Source organism: Haematobia irritans, chromosome 2, assembly GCF_050003625.1.
Source record: "Haematobia irritans isolate KBUSLIRL chromosome 2, ASM5000362v1, whole genome shotgun sequence".
Classification (NCBI taxonomy): domain Eukaryota; kingdom Metazoa; phylum Arthropoda; class Insecta; order Diptera; family Muscidae; genus Haematobia; species Haematobia irritans.
The window spans coordinates 219627533-219643172 of NC_134398.1; the positions used below are offsets into that span (position 1 = coordinate 219627533).

Sequence of the window (15640 nt, forward strand, 5' to 3'; positions counted from 1 at the left end):
TGGAATAAACTATTCTATAAAATCAAAATTTTGACAAAATTTTCTATAAAAATAAAATTTTGACAAAATTTTTTATAGAAATAAAATTTTGACAGAATTTTCTATTGCAATGTTGACAAAATTTTCTATAGAATTAAATTTTTGACAAAAATTTCAATAGATATAAAATTTTGGTAAATTATTATATAGAAATAAAATTTTGAAAAAACTTTCTACAGAAATAAAAATGTTGACACAATTTTTTTATAGAAAAAAAAATCGAGAAAATTTTCTATAGAAAAAAAAAATTTTGACAAAATTTTCTACAGAAAGAAAATTTTGACTTAAGTTTCTTTAGAGAACCTTCCGAAAAAAGGTTTTGTATGATAGCCAGCTTATGCCGAAATAAATTCGTACAAACATATCTCTTTTCCCATGCCACGAATTTATTTCGGCATAAGCCGGCTATCATGTAAAACCTTTTTTCGGAAGGTTCGAGTGTGGTTCACTTTTGGGTTTAGTGAACTGCCTGAATTTATTCTGATAATTGGTTGATAGTTTTGCTGCAAGTAGAGGATGCTGAGGAGGAATGTGGTAATTCCGAAACGTGCGTCCATCCAACCATTTGGGCTTTGCCCAAATAAATTTGACAAACATTCTTTTCCTCTTTTGGTTAAGCTACACTTGTAGTTTAGTCAATGCATGGCTTTAAGCTGAGATCAAAAAAAAAAAAAACAACAATAACGATTGAAGAGAAGCCAACAATAACAAACAAAACGAATGAAGATAGAGGAAGCACGCTCAAAAACAAACCCAGCCAAATACATACAAACCGATGATTTGAGTTTGGCAAAGGAAAAGAGATATGCTGGCAAATTTGTTTAGGCAGTAGCCGACTATCAAACCCTTTTTCGGGAGGTTCAAGTGTAGCTCACGTTGGGTTGAGTGAATTACCCGAATTTATTCTGATAATTGGTTGATAGTTTTGCTGCAAGTAGAGGATGCTGATGAGGAATGTGGTAATTCCGAAACAGCTGTACATCCAACCATCTTGCAGTCTATAAGGCTTTGCCCAAATAAATTTCACAAACATTCTTTTCCTCTGTTGGTTAAGATACACTTGTAGTTTAATCAATGTATGATTTTAAGCAGAAATCAAAAATCAACAACAATGCTTAAAGAACAAACCCAACAATAACAAAACAAAACGAATGAAATAAAAGTTTGACAAAATTTTCTATCGAAATAAAATTTTACAAAATTTTCTATAGAAATAAAATTTTGATAAAATTTTCTATAAAAATAAAATATCGACCAAGTTTTTTACAGAAACATAATTTTTGGCAAAATTTTCGAAAAAAGTAATACTTTGGAATAAACTTTTCTATAAAAACAAAATTTTGAAAACTTTTCTATAAAAAAAAAATGACAAAATTTTCTATAGAAATAAAATTTTAACAAAATTTTCTATAGAAATAAAATGTTGACAAAATTCTCTATGGAAGTCAAATGTTGACAAATTTTTCTATAGAAATACAATTTTGACTCAATTTTTTATAGAAACAATTTTAATAAAAGTTTCTATAGAAATAAAATTTTGACAAAATTTTCTATAGAAATAAAATGTTGATAAAATTTTCTATAGAAATAAAATTTTGATAAAATTTTCTATAGAAATAAAATATTGACCAATTTTTTACAGAAATATAATTTTGACAAAATGTTCGAAAAAAGTAATATTTTGGAATAAACTTTTCTATAAAATCAAAATTTTGACAAAATTTTCTATAAACATAAAATGTTGACAAAATTTTCTATAGAAATAAATTTTTTACAAAATTTTCGATAGAAATAAAATTTTGACAAAATATTCTAAAGAAATAAAATTTTCACAAAATATTCTATAGAAATAAAATTTTCACAAAATTTTCTAAAGAAATAAAATTTTGACAAAATTTTCTAAAGAAATAACATTTTGACAAAATTTTCTAAAGAAATAAAATGTTGACAACATTTTCTAAAGAAATAAAATGTTAACAAAATTTTCTATAGAATTAAATTTTTGACAAAATTTTATAAAGAAAAAAAATTTTGGTAAATTACTCTATAGAAATAAAATTTTAAAAAAACTTTCTACAGAAATAGAAATTTTGACACAATTTTTTTTATAAAAAAAAAAAAAAAACTTTTATAAAATTTTCTATAGATAAAAAAAATTCGAGAAAATTTTCTTTAGAAATAAAATTTTGACAAAATTTTCTACAGAAACAATATTTTGACTTAAGTTTCTAAAGAAATAAAATTTTGACAAAATTTTCCACATAAAGAATATTTTGGCTAAAATTTCTATAGAAATACAATGTTGACAAAATTTTCTATAGAAATAAAATGTTGACAAAATTTTTTATAGAAGTAAAATGTTGACAAAATTTTCTATAGATATATAATTTTGACTCAGTTTTTATAGAAACAATTTTAATAAAAGTTTCTATAGAAATAAAATTTTGACAAAATTTTCTATAGAAATAAAATTTTGACAAAATTTTCTTTAGAAATAAAATTTTGACAAAATTTTCGATAGAATAAAAATTTGACAAAATTTTCGATAGAATAAAAATTTAACAAAATTTTCTATGGAGATAAAATGCCCGCCTTGCATACACAAATTTTCTATAGAAATAAAATTTTGACAAAATTTTCTATAGAAATAAAATTTTGACAAAATTTTCGTTAGAAATAAAATTTTCGATAGAATAAAAATTTGACAAAATTTTCGATAGAATAAAATTTTGACAAAATTTTCGATAGAATAAAAATTTTACAAAATTTTCTATGGACATAAAATGCCCGCCTTGCATAAACAAGGTCGTGGGTTCGATTCCTCCTTCGACCGAACACCAAAAATTTTTCAGCGGTGGATTATCCCACCTCAGTAATGTTGGTAACATTTCTGAGTGTTTCAAAACTTCTCTTTCACTGCAATGTGGAACGCCGTTCGGACTCTTAACATGGTATCGGGCAGCACTCAGTGATAAGAGAGAAGTTCACCACTGTGGTATCACAATGGATTGAATAGTTTCAGTGAGCCTGACACATCGGGCTGCCACCAAACCTAACCTCTATAACATATATAATATTTTGACAAAATTTTCTATAGAAATAAAATTTTGACAAAATTTTCTACAGAAAGAAAATTTTGACTAGAGTTTCTGACGAAATAAAATTTTGACAAAATGTTCTATCGAAATAAAATTTTCACAATATTTTCTATAGAAATTAAATTTTGACAAAATTTTCTATAGATGTTAAATTTTTGACGAAATTTTCGATAGAAATACACTTTGTGTAAATTACTCTATAGAAGTAAAAGTTGACAAAATTTTCTATGGCAATAAAAGTTTGAAAAAAAAATTTATAGAAAAAAAAAAATAATAATAAAAGTTTCTATAGAAATAAAATTTTTATTAAAATTTCTATAGAAAACAATTTTGACAAAAATTTCTGAAAAATACAATTTTGACAAAATTTTCTATAGAAATAAAATTTTCACAATATTTTCTTAGAAATAAAATTTTGACAAAGTTTTCTATAGAAATAAAATTTTGAGAAATTTTCTACAGAAATGAAATTTTGACAAAATTTTCTATAGAAATAAAATTTTAGCAAAATTGTCTATAGAAATAAAATGTTGACAATATTTTCGAAAGAAATAAAATTATGACAAAATTTTCTATGGAAGTTAAATTTTGACAAAAATAGAAATTAAATTTTTTACAAGATTTTCGATAGAAAGAAAATTTTTAGAAAATTTTAAATTTTGAGAAAATTTTAAATTTTGACAAAATTTTCTATAGAAATTGAAGTTTGAAAATATTTTATATACTAACAATATTGTGATAAAATTTTCTAAAGAAATAAAATTTTGACAAAATTTTATATATAAACAATATTTTTATAAAGTTTTCTATAGAAATAAAATTCGGACAAAATTTTGTATAGAAATAAAATTTTGACAAAATTTTCTGTGGAAATAATATTTTGACAAAATTTTATATAGAAATCAATTTTGATTTTTTTTTTTAAATTTGGTAGATTTTGGCTAAAATAGCTTCAAATTTGGTAGATTACTTTTAGCGCAAGTAGCAATCGTGAGTCCCATTGGTTTGCGTTCGAAATGTTTGTCTACCCAGTATTTCAATACTGCCTCTAGGACAGTATTATGTAATTTCCATTTATTTTGAACCAGCAATCGATTAATAAAGAGCGGGAAGCGACCGAAGACAATAAAAGGTCTTGTGCTGGAATTAATCAGTCAGCTGGAAATGATGCCAACCCCAAGTTGGTTGCAATACATGTCAGCTACCCTGTATAAGTGAGGTTAAAATCAAGTTTCAACCAACTGTATTTCTACCTCACACTAAAATATCAAAATTATTTAGTGTCACTTCACGCACCCTTGGCTATGATGGCAAAGATATCCATCTATAACTCGGAATATTCCAGTTGGCGCTCTTGGTAACCTATCCATGGCACTGGAAACAATGCCAATGAAGAAAAAAAAACAAACTCCAATAAGGGAGGAGGAAAATAAAATCAAAGAAGAATTATATTGTTATGAGAGAATTGAATGGCTCCGGAAGAGGGGTAAGGAGTCATGCCGAATGTGTTACCTTTTGGTGCGCTTTAAGGTGTGCTCGAGGTAATAATTCATTGGAAGAGTACTTCGAGTATTCTGCCAAAGATCTAAAACCAACTGGAACGGGGGGCATAACTGATAGGGTTTTTATTTTTCTTTCTGATCGTTTGTTTGTCAATGGCACTACCAAATGCTGGCGAAAAGAAGGCTTTGTCGAAACTTTGTAGGTTTTTGTAGAAATGAAGATGACTACTGCGGGGGGATGCAAAATTTCAATAAAAACTCACAACGAAGGTCCAAACGTATTTTGCTGTTTTTTGTCCCAAACCTTTAGGTTTGTTCCCCGTTTTTTTTACAACTTTTTAACAACTGCTCAGCTCAAATGCGGCGCTTTGTCCTATTACCCTCCAAAGCCCCACCCCAAAAGCACCATCAACAAATTTGCCTTCTAAACCGCCCATATTTTTTTATGGTTGTTGTCTTTGCTTTGGCGGCATTTTGAATAAGCGAAGCGTACATATGCCCACCTATAAAGACAACAAAATAGTTCGTAGAAATCTTAGTAATACACTGAGATGGCAGGTTTTTTTTCTTCTTCTGCTCCATTGATATGGTCTTTGTCATTTGGGGGGATCCTTTGTTTGTTACCATCAAGAGTTTATCTACAATCATAATTATGAGTAGCTAAAATTGACCCCAATGACCTAAGACGTTTTTTTTTCTTAAATTGTGGGTGGGCTTTGTTGCCATAGAAAATTTGAATGAAGTCTTTAAAATTCCACTATATTATGGAAGAAGATACAAAAAAGGGATTGTTGACACAAGGCAGCAGGCAGAGAGACCACCAACCAATTTAAGGTGTGCATCATAGATGATTGATTACAATTTTTGCAGAAAATAATGTCATATTGATTGCTATTTAATATCATCATAATTTTTATGTAATACTTTCACAAATAATTTAATTTTCGGGTTCGGGTTTTTTTTGTGTTGCACCGGCATGAATAATTGCTTAGTTTATTCAATAAATCAATCAATTATTTGCTGTTTTAAGATTTTATTTTACAAAAACAAAATTACCCTACTAACAATAAGTAAGAATTAAAGAACATTTGTATGGACTTCTTTATTAATGCACGTAGACACACATACATGTATTTAGTATTAACAAGAGAGGCCATGAGTATCTAAGGACCATATTTAACTATTGACAAATAATGGGCTATGGCTCCATATTAATAGTGTGGGAGTGTGGGTGGTTCTAAATGTTGTTATTGTATATATAAAAATTTGTGTGTTTGACTCTCTGCATATGAATGTACGTTTATTGTTTTTGAGTAAGAGACTACATTATGAGTGAGAAATAAAGAGACATACTGAGAGCTACTGAATACACGAGTTTTAAATTTGTAATAACAGACAAACACCCGCCAATGTCCATTTGCCAGCCTTTTCCTTGGTCTTCAAATTGAATGTCCAAACAAAAGTGGGACCACGTTGTCTGTCAATGAGAGAGGGAAAATAAGAAGAAAGTATAAAGTATTTGACATATATCCTTAAAGACAAATTTGAAAATTTATTTTTGCTCTTTTAGCAAGTGTTATCAAAATTATTATTTATTTATATTTATAGTTGATACTAAATTTATAGTAAATATAATATTAGTATAAAGATATAAAAAGCATTGACAACTGAGGCCATCAGCTTATATTAATGATGAATTTTTTACCCACCGAATTTTATAAACAGGACATTCATATATACTTTTTGTATCCTGTTTATCCTTTTGTACAGCTTTGACAAAAATCACTGGCATTGCTGGGAATAATTCTTTGTGAAATGCATCGGCTATGGAATTCATTTGCATATCCCAACGGGCACCCTCCATAAAAAGACCATTAATGTAGGCACCTTCACGGGGAGCAGCTCTGAAAATAAATGTTTTTGGAATATCGCATTTATTAAGGGAACAAGAGTTAAGCGTAAAATTAAAAATTAAATCTTAGACAGCGTTGCCGAAAGGAGGGGAAATTCCCTACATGTAGTTTTTTTTCTAATATTTAGTGTCTTGTAGGGACGTAAGGGCACCACGTAGGGACTTTTTCACTCAACTCAATTTTTAATAATGTTTACATTTTGGTGGCCCTAACATAGAGGAGAAAAATAGAAACTGGCAAGGCTTGATCTTTAACAATGTATGGTAACCACGGTTACCACTCGTGCCAAGAAAAAAACTACCGAAATTTGAAGAAAATCTTATTACAAATCTACCAAAAAAATATGTTGTTTTGATCTCAGCTTTAGAACCATTGTGTTGACTAAACTACAAGAGTAGCTTAACCAACAGAAGAAAATAATGTTTGTCAAATTTATTTGGACTGCAAGATGGTTGGATGGACGCTCGTTTCGAAATTACCACATTCCTCATCAGCATCCTCTACTTGCAGCAAAACTATCAACCAATTATCAGAATAAATTCAGGCAGTTCACTAAACCCATGGTGAACCACACTTGAACCTTCCGAAAAAAGGTTTATGATAGCCGGCGTATACCGAAATAAATTCATACAAACATTTCTCTTTTTCCTTTGCCACAATCAAATCATCGATTTGAGTGCAGTTGGCTGGGTTTATTTTGAGTGTTTTTATTGTGGGTTTGTACTTCAACCCACAAATATGATTGAAATACAAACCCACAATAAAAAACAAAACACGAATGAAGTAAGAGGAAGCACGCTCAAAATAAACCCAGGCAACTGAATTTATTCTGATTATCGGTTGATAGTTTTGCTGCAAGTAGAGGATGCTGATGAGGAATGTGGTAATTCAGAAACGTGCGTCCATCCAACCATCTTGCAGTCTATAGGGCTTTGCCAAATAAATTTGACATTTTTTTCCTCTGTTGGATAAGCTACTCTTGTAGTTTACTCAACACAATGGTTTTAAAGCTGAGATCAAATCAAACCCACAATAAACAACAATATACGAAAAAACTATGTCTATAACAAATTTTGTCAAAATTTTATACACGTAGAAAATTTGTTAAAACTTTATTCCTATAAAAAACTTTGTCAAGATTTTATTTCTGTAGAAAACTTGCTCAAAATTTCTATAGAAAAATTTGTCAAAATTTTATTTCTAAAGAAAAATTAGTCTAATTTTATTTCTATAGAAAATTTGCTTAAAATTTTATTTCTATAGAAATTTTTTTCAAAATTTTTATTTCTATAGAACATTTTGTCAAAATTTTATTTCTATAGAAAATTTTGCCACAATTTTATTTCCATAGAAAATGTTGCCAAAATTTTATTTCTAAAGAAAATTTGTCAAAATTTTATTTCTAAAGAAAATTTGTCAAAATTTTATTTCTATAGAAAAATTTGTCTAATATTATTTCTATAGAAAATTTGCTTAACTTTTTATTTCTATAAAAAATTTTTTCCAAATTTTTATTTCTATAGAAAATTTAGTCAAAATTTCATTTCTACAGAAAATTTTCCCAAAATTTTATTTCTATAGAAAATTTTGTCAAAATTTTATTTCTATAGAAAATTTTGTCAGAAATATATTTCTATAGAAAATTTTGTGAAAATTTTATTTCTATAGAAAATTTGCTTCAAATTTTTATTTCTATAGAAAATTCTGTCAAAAATTTATGACTATAGCAAATCTTGTCAAAATTTTATTTCTATAGAAAATTTTGTCAGAATTTTATTTCTATAGAAAATTTTGTCAAAATTTTATTTTTATAGAAAATTTTCTCAACTATCGATTTTTACTCAAAATTTTATTTCTATAGAAAATTTTGTCAAAATTTTAGTTCTATAGAAAATTTTGTCAACATTTTATTTCTATAGAAAATTTGCTTAAAATTTTTTTCTATAGAAAATTTTTTCAAAATTTTTATTTCGATAGAAAGTTTTGTCAAAATTTTATTTGTTGTTGATATTGTTGACCTTTTTATTTTAATTTTTATGATTTTTATCTCATAATCTCGGCTATAGGTCTACGCGAGAATATATCGGCATACGATACAAAAACACAAGAGAAAGTAGAAAAACAGACAGCGAAGTAACAAGATAGCGGAGAAAATTTAAAGTAAAATAAATATTTTGATTTTATTTTGTGAATTTTGTAATTAATTTTTGTACAATTTTGTAATTTGTAGCCTTGAAAACGGTTCTGACGAAGTCAACCGAAATATCGGAAAATAAAAAATCAAGAAACCAACAATTTCAAGTTTAATTTATAGACCTATAGCCGAGATGATGAGGTAAAAAATTATAAAAATTTTATTTCTTTAGAAAAATTTGTTTAATTTTATTTCTGTAGAAAATTTGCTCAAAATTTTATTTCTGTAGAAAATTTTGCCAAAATTTTTTTTTTTATAGAAAATTTTGTCAAAATTTTATTTCTATAGAAAATTTTCTCAACATGTTATTTTCTATCGATTTTGCTCAAAATTTTATTTCTATAGAAAAATTTGTCAAAATTTTATTTCTATAGAGAATTTTGTGAAAACTTAATTTTCTTAGAAAATTTCGTGAACATTTTATTTCTATACAAAATTTTCTCAACATGTTATTTCTATCGATTTTTGCTCAAAATTTTATTTCTATAAAAATTTGCTCAACATTTTATTTCTATTGAAAATTTTGTCAGAATTTTATTTCTATAGAGAATTTTGTGAAAATTTTATTTTCATAGAAAATTTTGTAAAAATTTTATTTCTATCGTTTTTTGGTCAAAATTTTATTTCTATAGGAAAATTTGTCCAAATTTTATTTCTATCGATTTTTATAAGACTTTTCAAAGAAACTATCTTTTATTTTCAATTTCTTAACACAAATTAAATTTTTATTTTCTCTATCCCATACATATTTCAAAAGGGTTCCTTTTCTACTTTTCATTTCAAATTTGAATTCTTTAATCTCCAAAGTTTATTTTTCAGCAGTGCTTACAATTTTTTGCTCAAAATTGTATTTCTATAGAAAAATTTGTCCAAATTTTATTTCTATAGAAAATTTGCTCAAAATTTTATTTTTATAGAAAAATTTGTCAAAATTTTATTTCTATAGAAAATGTTATTTTTATAGAAGTTTTTGTCAAAATTTTATTTCTATAGAAAATTTTGTTAAAACTTTATTTCTATAGAAAATTTTGTCAAAATTTTATTTCTATAAAAAAATTTTTGTGCAAATTTGGTTGCTTCAGAAAATTTTTTCAAAATTCAATTTTTATAGAAACTTTTGTCAAAATTTATTTCTATAGAAAATTTTGTGAAAATTTAATTTTCACAGAAAATATTGTCAAAATTTTATTTTCATAGAAAATTTTGTCAAAATTTATTTCTACAGAAAATTTTTTTAAAATTTTATTTTTATCGATTTTTTGCTCAAAATTTTATTTCTATAGAAAAATGTCTCAATTTTTTTCAACTTTTTCCAAAATTTTATTTATCTACTAAATAGAAAAAAATCTACTATTTTTGGTACCAACTGACAACCGACATCCTTATTAGATTACAGAATTTTAATAGAGACATTTGATTAGTGTCAGTCATGGGACTTGTTATTATCCTTCAGTTTTTCCTCATTATGTCTCTGTCAACGTTGTTGATATATTCCAATATCCTTTCCATAGGTTAGGTATAATGGTATATCACTTTTTCAGGCTCACTTAGAGTAGTCAGTCCATTGTAATAGAACAAGTGGCAAAATTCTCTCCTATCAATGAGTGCTGCCCGATTCGATGTCTACCTCAATGACAATGGACTTCCTTTTTGTAGCCGCATCACCGCAATGTGAAACGCCCTTCGAACTCGGCCATAAAAGAGGTCCCTTGTCATTGAGCTAAACGTAGAATCGGCCAGTAGTCATTGATAACAGAAAAGTTGAGAAACAGACCAATTGGAATAAAATTAAATTAGTTCAATAACTGGGCAATGACATTGGACATGGGAATGAATTTACAATCTAGGATATACAGTAAGGAGAAGAAATTGGCAGTTGGAATTGGTAAAACGTTAAGCAAAGTATTTAGAAGCATCAACGAGATACAATAAACATGCGAAAGTGGTTAGAGTATCCGGAACAGGTCGGAACAATATATAAATGGAACCTTGTCCGCCAGAGGGTCCAGAAGGGGCTAATGATTAGAGGCGATGTGTCGGAGAAGTTGTTACAGAGAGAGAGAGAGGGACAGAGAAAATTGGGTTAACATATCTGAAGAAGTGTAGGGCACTTAAGGTCATAAATGCTGAAAAATTACTGGCAAAGCGAAGGGAAGAATAGAATAGAGACTGTATCGCAATGGTCTGAATAGTGTAAGTGAGATTGAAATAAACCGGGCTGTCACTTTAACCTCAATCAGGATAATACACCGGGAGATAAGCTATCGTAGATAGAATTGCTGGTTAGACATCGGGAATACAAAATTACATCAGAACACAGAAATGGTCTGGGATATAGGACTGAACCTTGGACAAATTCTGTAAAACAAAATATAGGAATGAGTCGGGCTACATGAAGAAAGAAAAACGACTCATAGCAATAAGTTCAAACAGGTGCTGAGTAGAAGCACAATTTACAGAAAAAATATAAAGGAAACATGGAACATAAATCGAACATACAAAGAGAGAGAGAGAAGTTGATTGATACAATGGTCTCATCGGACTCAAAAGATTTTATATTCAAATGAAGACGCCCCAAAATATTAACATAAACCTATTCGCACTTACGATATTTCATCCTTGAATTTCTTCGTCACATCCGTATTCAGACACATACGATCCAAAGGCCATTCATTCTTACGAGCCGTTTGCTGCATAATGGCAGTTAAAAAACTTTGTGGATTAAAGAACCCACCCAACCAGGCCGAAGAAGGTAATCGGAAATCGGCAACCCAACCTTCTAATTCACGCAAACGTAATTGTAAATCAGCAAACCAAGATTGCAAACCTAATGTGCTGGGATAAGCCAACTTGGTCCAGGATTCAGGAACTTGATCCATAAAAAGCGATGTCATCAAATCTTCCATAATGGAGGAGATGGTCAGTTCACCCTTGAGGCCCAATTCTAATTCATGTAACGATCGTTTCAATTCAGCCATTAAAATATTCATGCGCTCACATTCCTGGAATGCCACCAAAATATAGGGATTACGATCCTCTACTCGAGCCATCAGTTCGGCTATATTGAAAGGTGAGGGGATTTTATCGATCAAATCCTCGAGCATACCCTTGACTACATCATCCTGTGAGAGAGCATCACCACCTGCAGCATCAGAGGCTCCCGCAAGACGAGGTTGTAACTCAAAGACAACACGAAATAGACGTTCGGAGACAGTGGTGAGAAATCCAATTTCCGCATTTGAATGTAGGCCATACAGATTGGGACTTTCGGGGGGAAGTTTTTCATCGATATAGTCATGATAGCCGGCATATTTCAAAATGCCCGGGGCTGGGAAGCCAGGACAAAATTGCAATTCTCCATCGATCAATTCGGGTTGCATGAATTCCTCCAAATAAGTGCGACACAGACGACGATCGCGATCATCGGTGATGTGGCCTCCGTACATAATTTCACCGAAAAGATAACGCAGATCTTCCCAGGGGACACGGCTATTGGCTTCGAGATAATTGTAGAGGACATAGACGCTAATGGTGAGATCGCCAACATTGAAAGGATACACCCGATTCCAACCCTGGGCCCCAAACTTTCTTCGTTCCGCCACCACAGCATGAAAATAGCAGAGGGAAAATAGTATGGCCTTAAATTCCGTCTCCTTGGAACACATTTCCAATGTCTCATCACTGAAATTGTCCAAAGCCTTGTGAATGTTGGCCTGCATACCGGTGGGTGGTTCATTGGTAATCTTTATGGCCGATTCCAGAATACCTTGGGGTAGAATGTGATAAGCCGGATCGGCCGCGGGTTCAGCACTTAAGAATAATCGATAGTTGGGATGAACCTCAACCAAAGAAGCTTCCATTTTCTTTTCCAACGAAGGTAACCAACGAGCCACCAAATGGATGTTTTGTAAAACCACCCAATGACCCTTACGCGATGCTATTTCTATGGCATTTTCTGCAACAATCTCCTGACCCTGACCCAAAGAGACACTATGGAAATTTTCATTGTCTCCACAAAAGCCCAAAATCTTGCCCAATTTTTCAACATCCTTGAGAGGATCCACTCCGGGGGAGAGGACAAAAAACAAATGGGTCTCAGGACTTGATTCCTCAAAGGTCCGGGCAAATTCCAATGATCGTGCATCAATGTACTTAGAGCCCAGTTTCTCTTCTATGAAAACCTTCATGGAATAGGACATACGATCGGGACGTATACAACGCATCATGCAAAGTCTTTGTATGGCCGACTTGCTTCTCCATTCACCAGGGAATTTTTCTCTTTCAGGGCATTCAGAGTCAATGAACTTTTTCCAACGTTTATGGGTACCCTCGATGTCTTTATCGAGATTTCGGAAAGCAGGTAAATTACTCAAGGCCTTTATGCCACCCCAGGCCACATTATTGAGGAAAGCTAAACTGGAACTGACATTGACCATATAGGGGAACCGCAATAAGAAATCCAATTCGGCTGGTTCCACCTCACCAGCATTGACCAGAATCTGTATGCACAATTGGGTAAGGAAAATCAATTTATCAGCCTCGAAAAGGCCCCGCGAAGTATACATAAAACTGCAGTAGGTAATCGAATCTATGAGATTTTCTACTCTCTCCTTTAGCTTTTCGGCAGTTGGGGCCTTTGCTATGGCATTGCCAAAGACAACAGTGAAAGCTTTTAGGGAAAATTGATAAATGGGATTAATTTTGAATAGCTCATTTAGTATGAAATAGATAATGGAAGCCCTCTCCGAGGCTGGTCTATAAGCTTCGCGGGCCGTATCTATTTGCAAGGCTGTGACTTTGGCCTCTGCCACTTTGATTTCAATTTCATCGGCAGTCTTTTTCGTCTTTTCCAGATTCATAACCAAAGAAACATCTTCGAGGACATTTTCTCCAGCCGACGACAACCGCTGCAATAGATCATCCTCCAAGAACTTCAAGGTAATCTTAAATTGATTTTGTTGTTGAGTAAGACGTGATCTCAAAACTTCCAAATCAGGGCGTTCTGCTTTTACCACCTCGGCCAACAATTGATCTTCCAAACCATCTCGCGTAACCGTAAAATTGATTAAGGTCGTTTGAGCCTGCATTTCTGGTTTGTAATGAGGATTTGCCAATTTCGTGTGTAAAATTAAACGAAACATGGGATTGAAATCAATTTCACGATCGCCCATTTTCAAACAGGTTCCCTTTTTGATTAGCATACGTCCCAAAAGAGGATTCAACACCGCATCGATATTTTCTCCAATATTTTCCAAGAGTAGAACATTGCCATTACTAACAGCCTGTTCGATTTTATCCAAATAGCCTTTTTGCGATAGACGTAATACCACAATGTTATTTTTGTATTTCTCCTTAACCCATTTAATGCCTTGCCTATAGAGGAGAAGAAAATCGAAATAAATTTGAATGATCGAAAGGAACTACGATTTCCCTTACAATTGTGGATCTATCATTAAAGGATAACGTTCGGAATGTACTAGAATAGCTGCATTTTCTGCCGACATACGATCACTGGGTAGACCCTGGTTATTCCATTCAGCTATCTGGGCATCATCACATATCATTTCGAATGGATCTGATCCCTCACTTGAGGGAATACGAGGCTGAAATGCAGAGAGTTGTTATGCTACTACGATATTTAGGGCTATTCTGCTAGTACCTCAATAGCCTTAAAGGCAGGCTGCCACATTTTGGTTTGTAATTCAGTGCGATAAACTCGGGTGAAGCAGCCCACATAAGATATAAAGCAAGCTATGAGGAGTATATCCCCAGGCAAGGTTTCGTGACTATTGCGTAAACTGTAAAATAAAACAAAAATTTGATCATTAGTGAATGGGTGAAAAAATTAAAAATCAAGTATTGAGGTGAGATCAGGGATGTCACAGAATACTCCTCTCTGAGAGATACCTCACAAATTTTCTATAGAAATAAAATTTTGACAAAATTTTCATAGAAATTAAATTTTGACGCAATTTTCTATAGAAATAAAATTTTGACACAATTTTCTATAGAAATAAAATTTTGACAAAATTTTCTATAGATATAAAATTTTGACAAAATTTTCTATAGAAATAAAATTTTGACAAAATTTTCTATAGAAATAAAATTTTGACAAAATTTTCTATTTATTGGTATTCACAACTGGAATAGGTGCCCGTAACCCTTTGTGTGGTTAGAGGACAATTATAACCATAGCAGTACGATGGCTCTCAATATCCTGTTCTACTTACTCATGACTTCGGATAGCACTTCATCTAATTTGCTGTTGGTCGCCAACCTAGAGGTTATAGTGAACGAAGCCTCAGACCAAAACCGAAGTATTTGAATTACTCTCTGAATAGATGGAGCTGACTGTTGAGAGTAAAAATGAACAAGCACAAATAATTTGAAAGACTAAAAGGAATTGGAATGAATCGGAACGTGGCATTTCGGGCACCAATAGTTGAGGATACTCCTGTGCCGAATATGAGCGACTGTTTTTAATCCATATAAGGAATGTGGCTATTACATATGTCACTACTCTGCTTTCTCACGATACAGATATAATCTTCTTGGAGTAGAGAATCTTCACCTAAAGGGTGATACGGTCAAAATTTGGTCAATATAAACTTGACGTATTTCTTTCAATTTTGCGTTTAAAAACCTGAACACCGCCCATTTTGAAGGTGTGTGTGTTTAGAATGTTGCTCCTATTTTGATTTTGGAATTCACTCTTCAGTTGTCAAAATGCCGTCAAAGCAAGAAGAGCAGTGTATCAAAATTTTGCTCGCGCATTGCGAAAATCCGAGCTACTCGCACGCAAAGCTGGCAAAATCGCTAAAAGTTGCCAAATCAAGCGTTACAAATGTAATTAAAGTGTTTGGGGAACGTTTGTCGACAGCCAGGAAGTCTGGA

The 15640-nt window shown here is 31.1% G+C and overlaps 1 protein-coding gene across 1 annotated transcript in view; it reads right to left on the reverse strand.

The window, feature by feature from the left end:
- Window positions 1–5705: 5705 nt before the first annotated feature.
- kl-5 (male fertility factor kl5) overlaps window positions 5706–15640 on the reverse strand; it is a 55076-nt gene continuing 45141 nt past the window's right edge. The window contains exons 19-23 of the mRNA XM_075297469.1: window positions 14406–14544; window positions 14183–14349; window positions 11354–14119; window positions 6349–6543; window positions 5706–6116 (exon numbers count right to left, since the gene is read on the reverse strand). Coding sequence (XP_075153584.1) covers window positions 6017–6116; window positions 6349–6543; window positions 11354–14119; window positions 14183–14349; window positions 14406–14544 — 3367 coding nt within the window. The 3' untranslated portion in view covers window positions 5706–6016. The remainder of the gene's footprint in view (window positions 6117–6348; window positions 6544–11353; window positions 14120–14182; window positions 14350–14405; window positions 14545–15640) is intronic.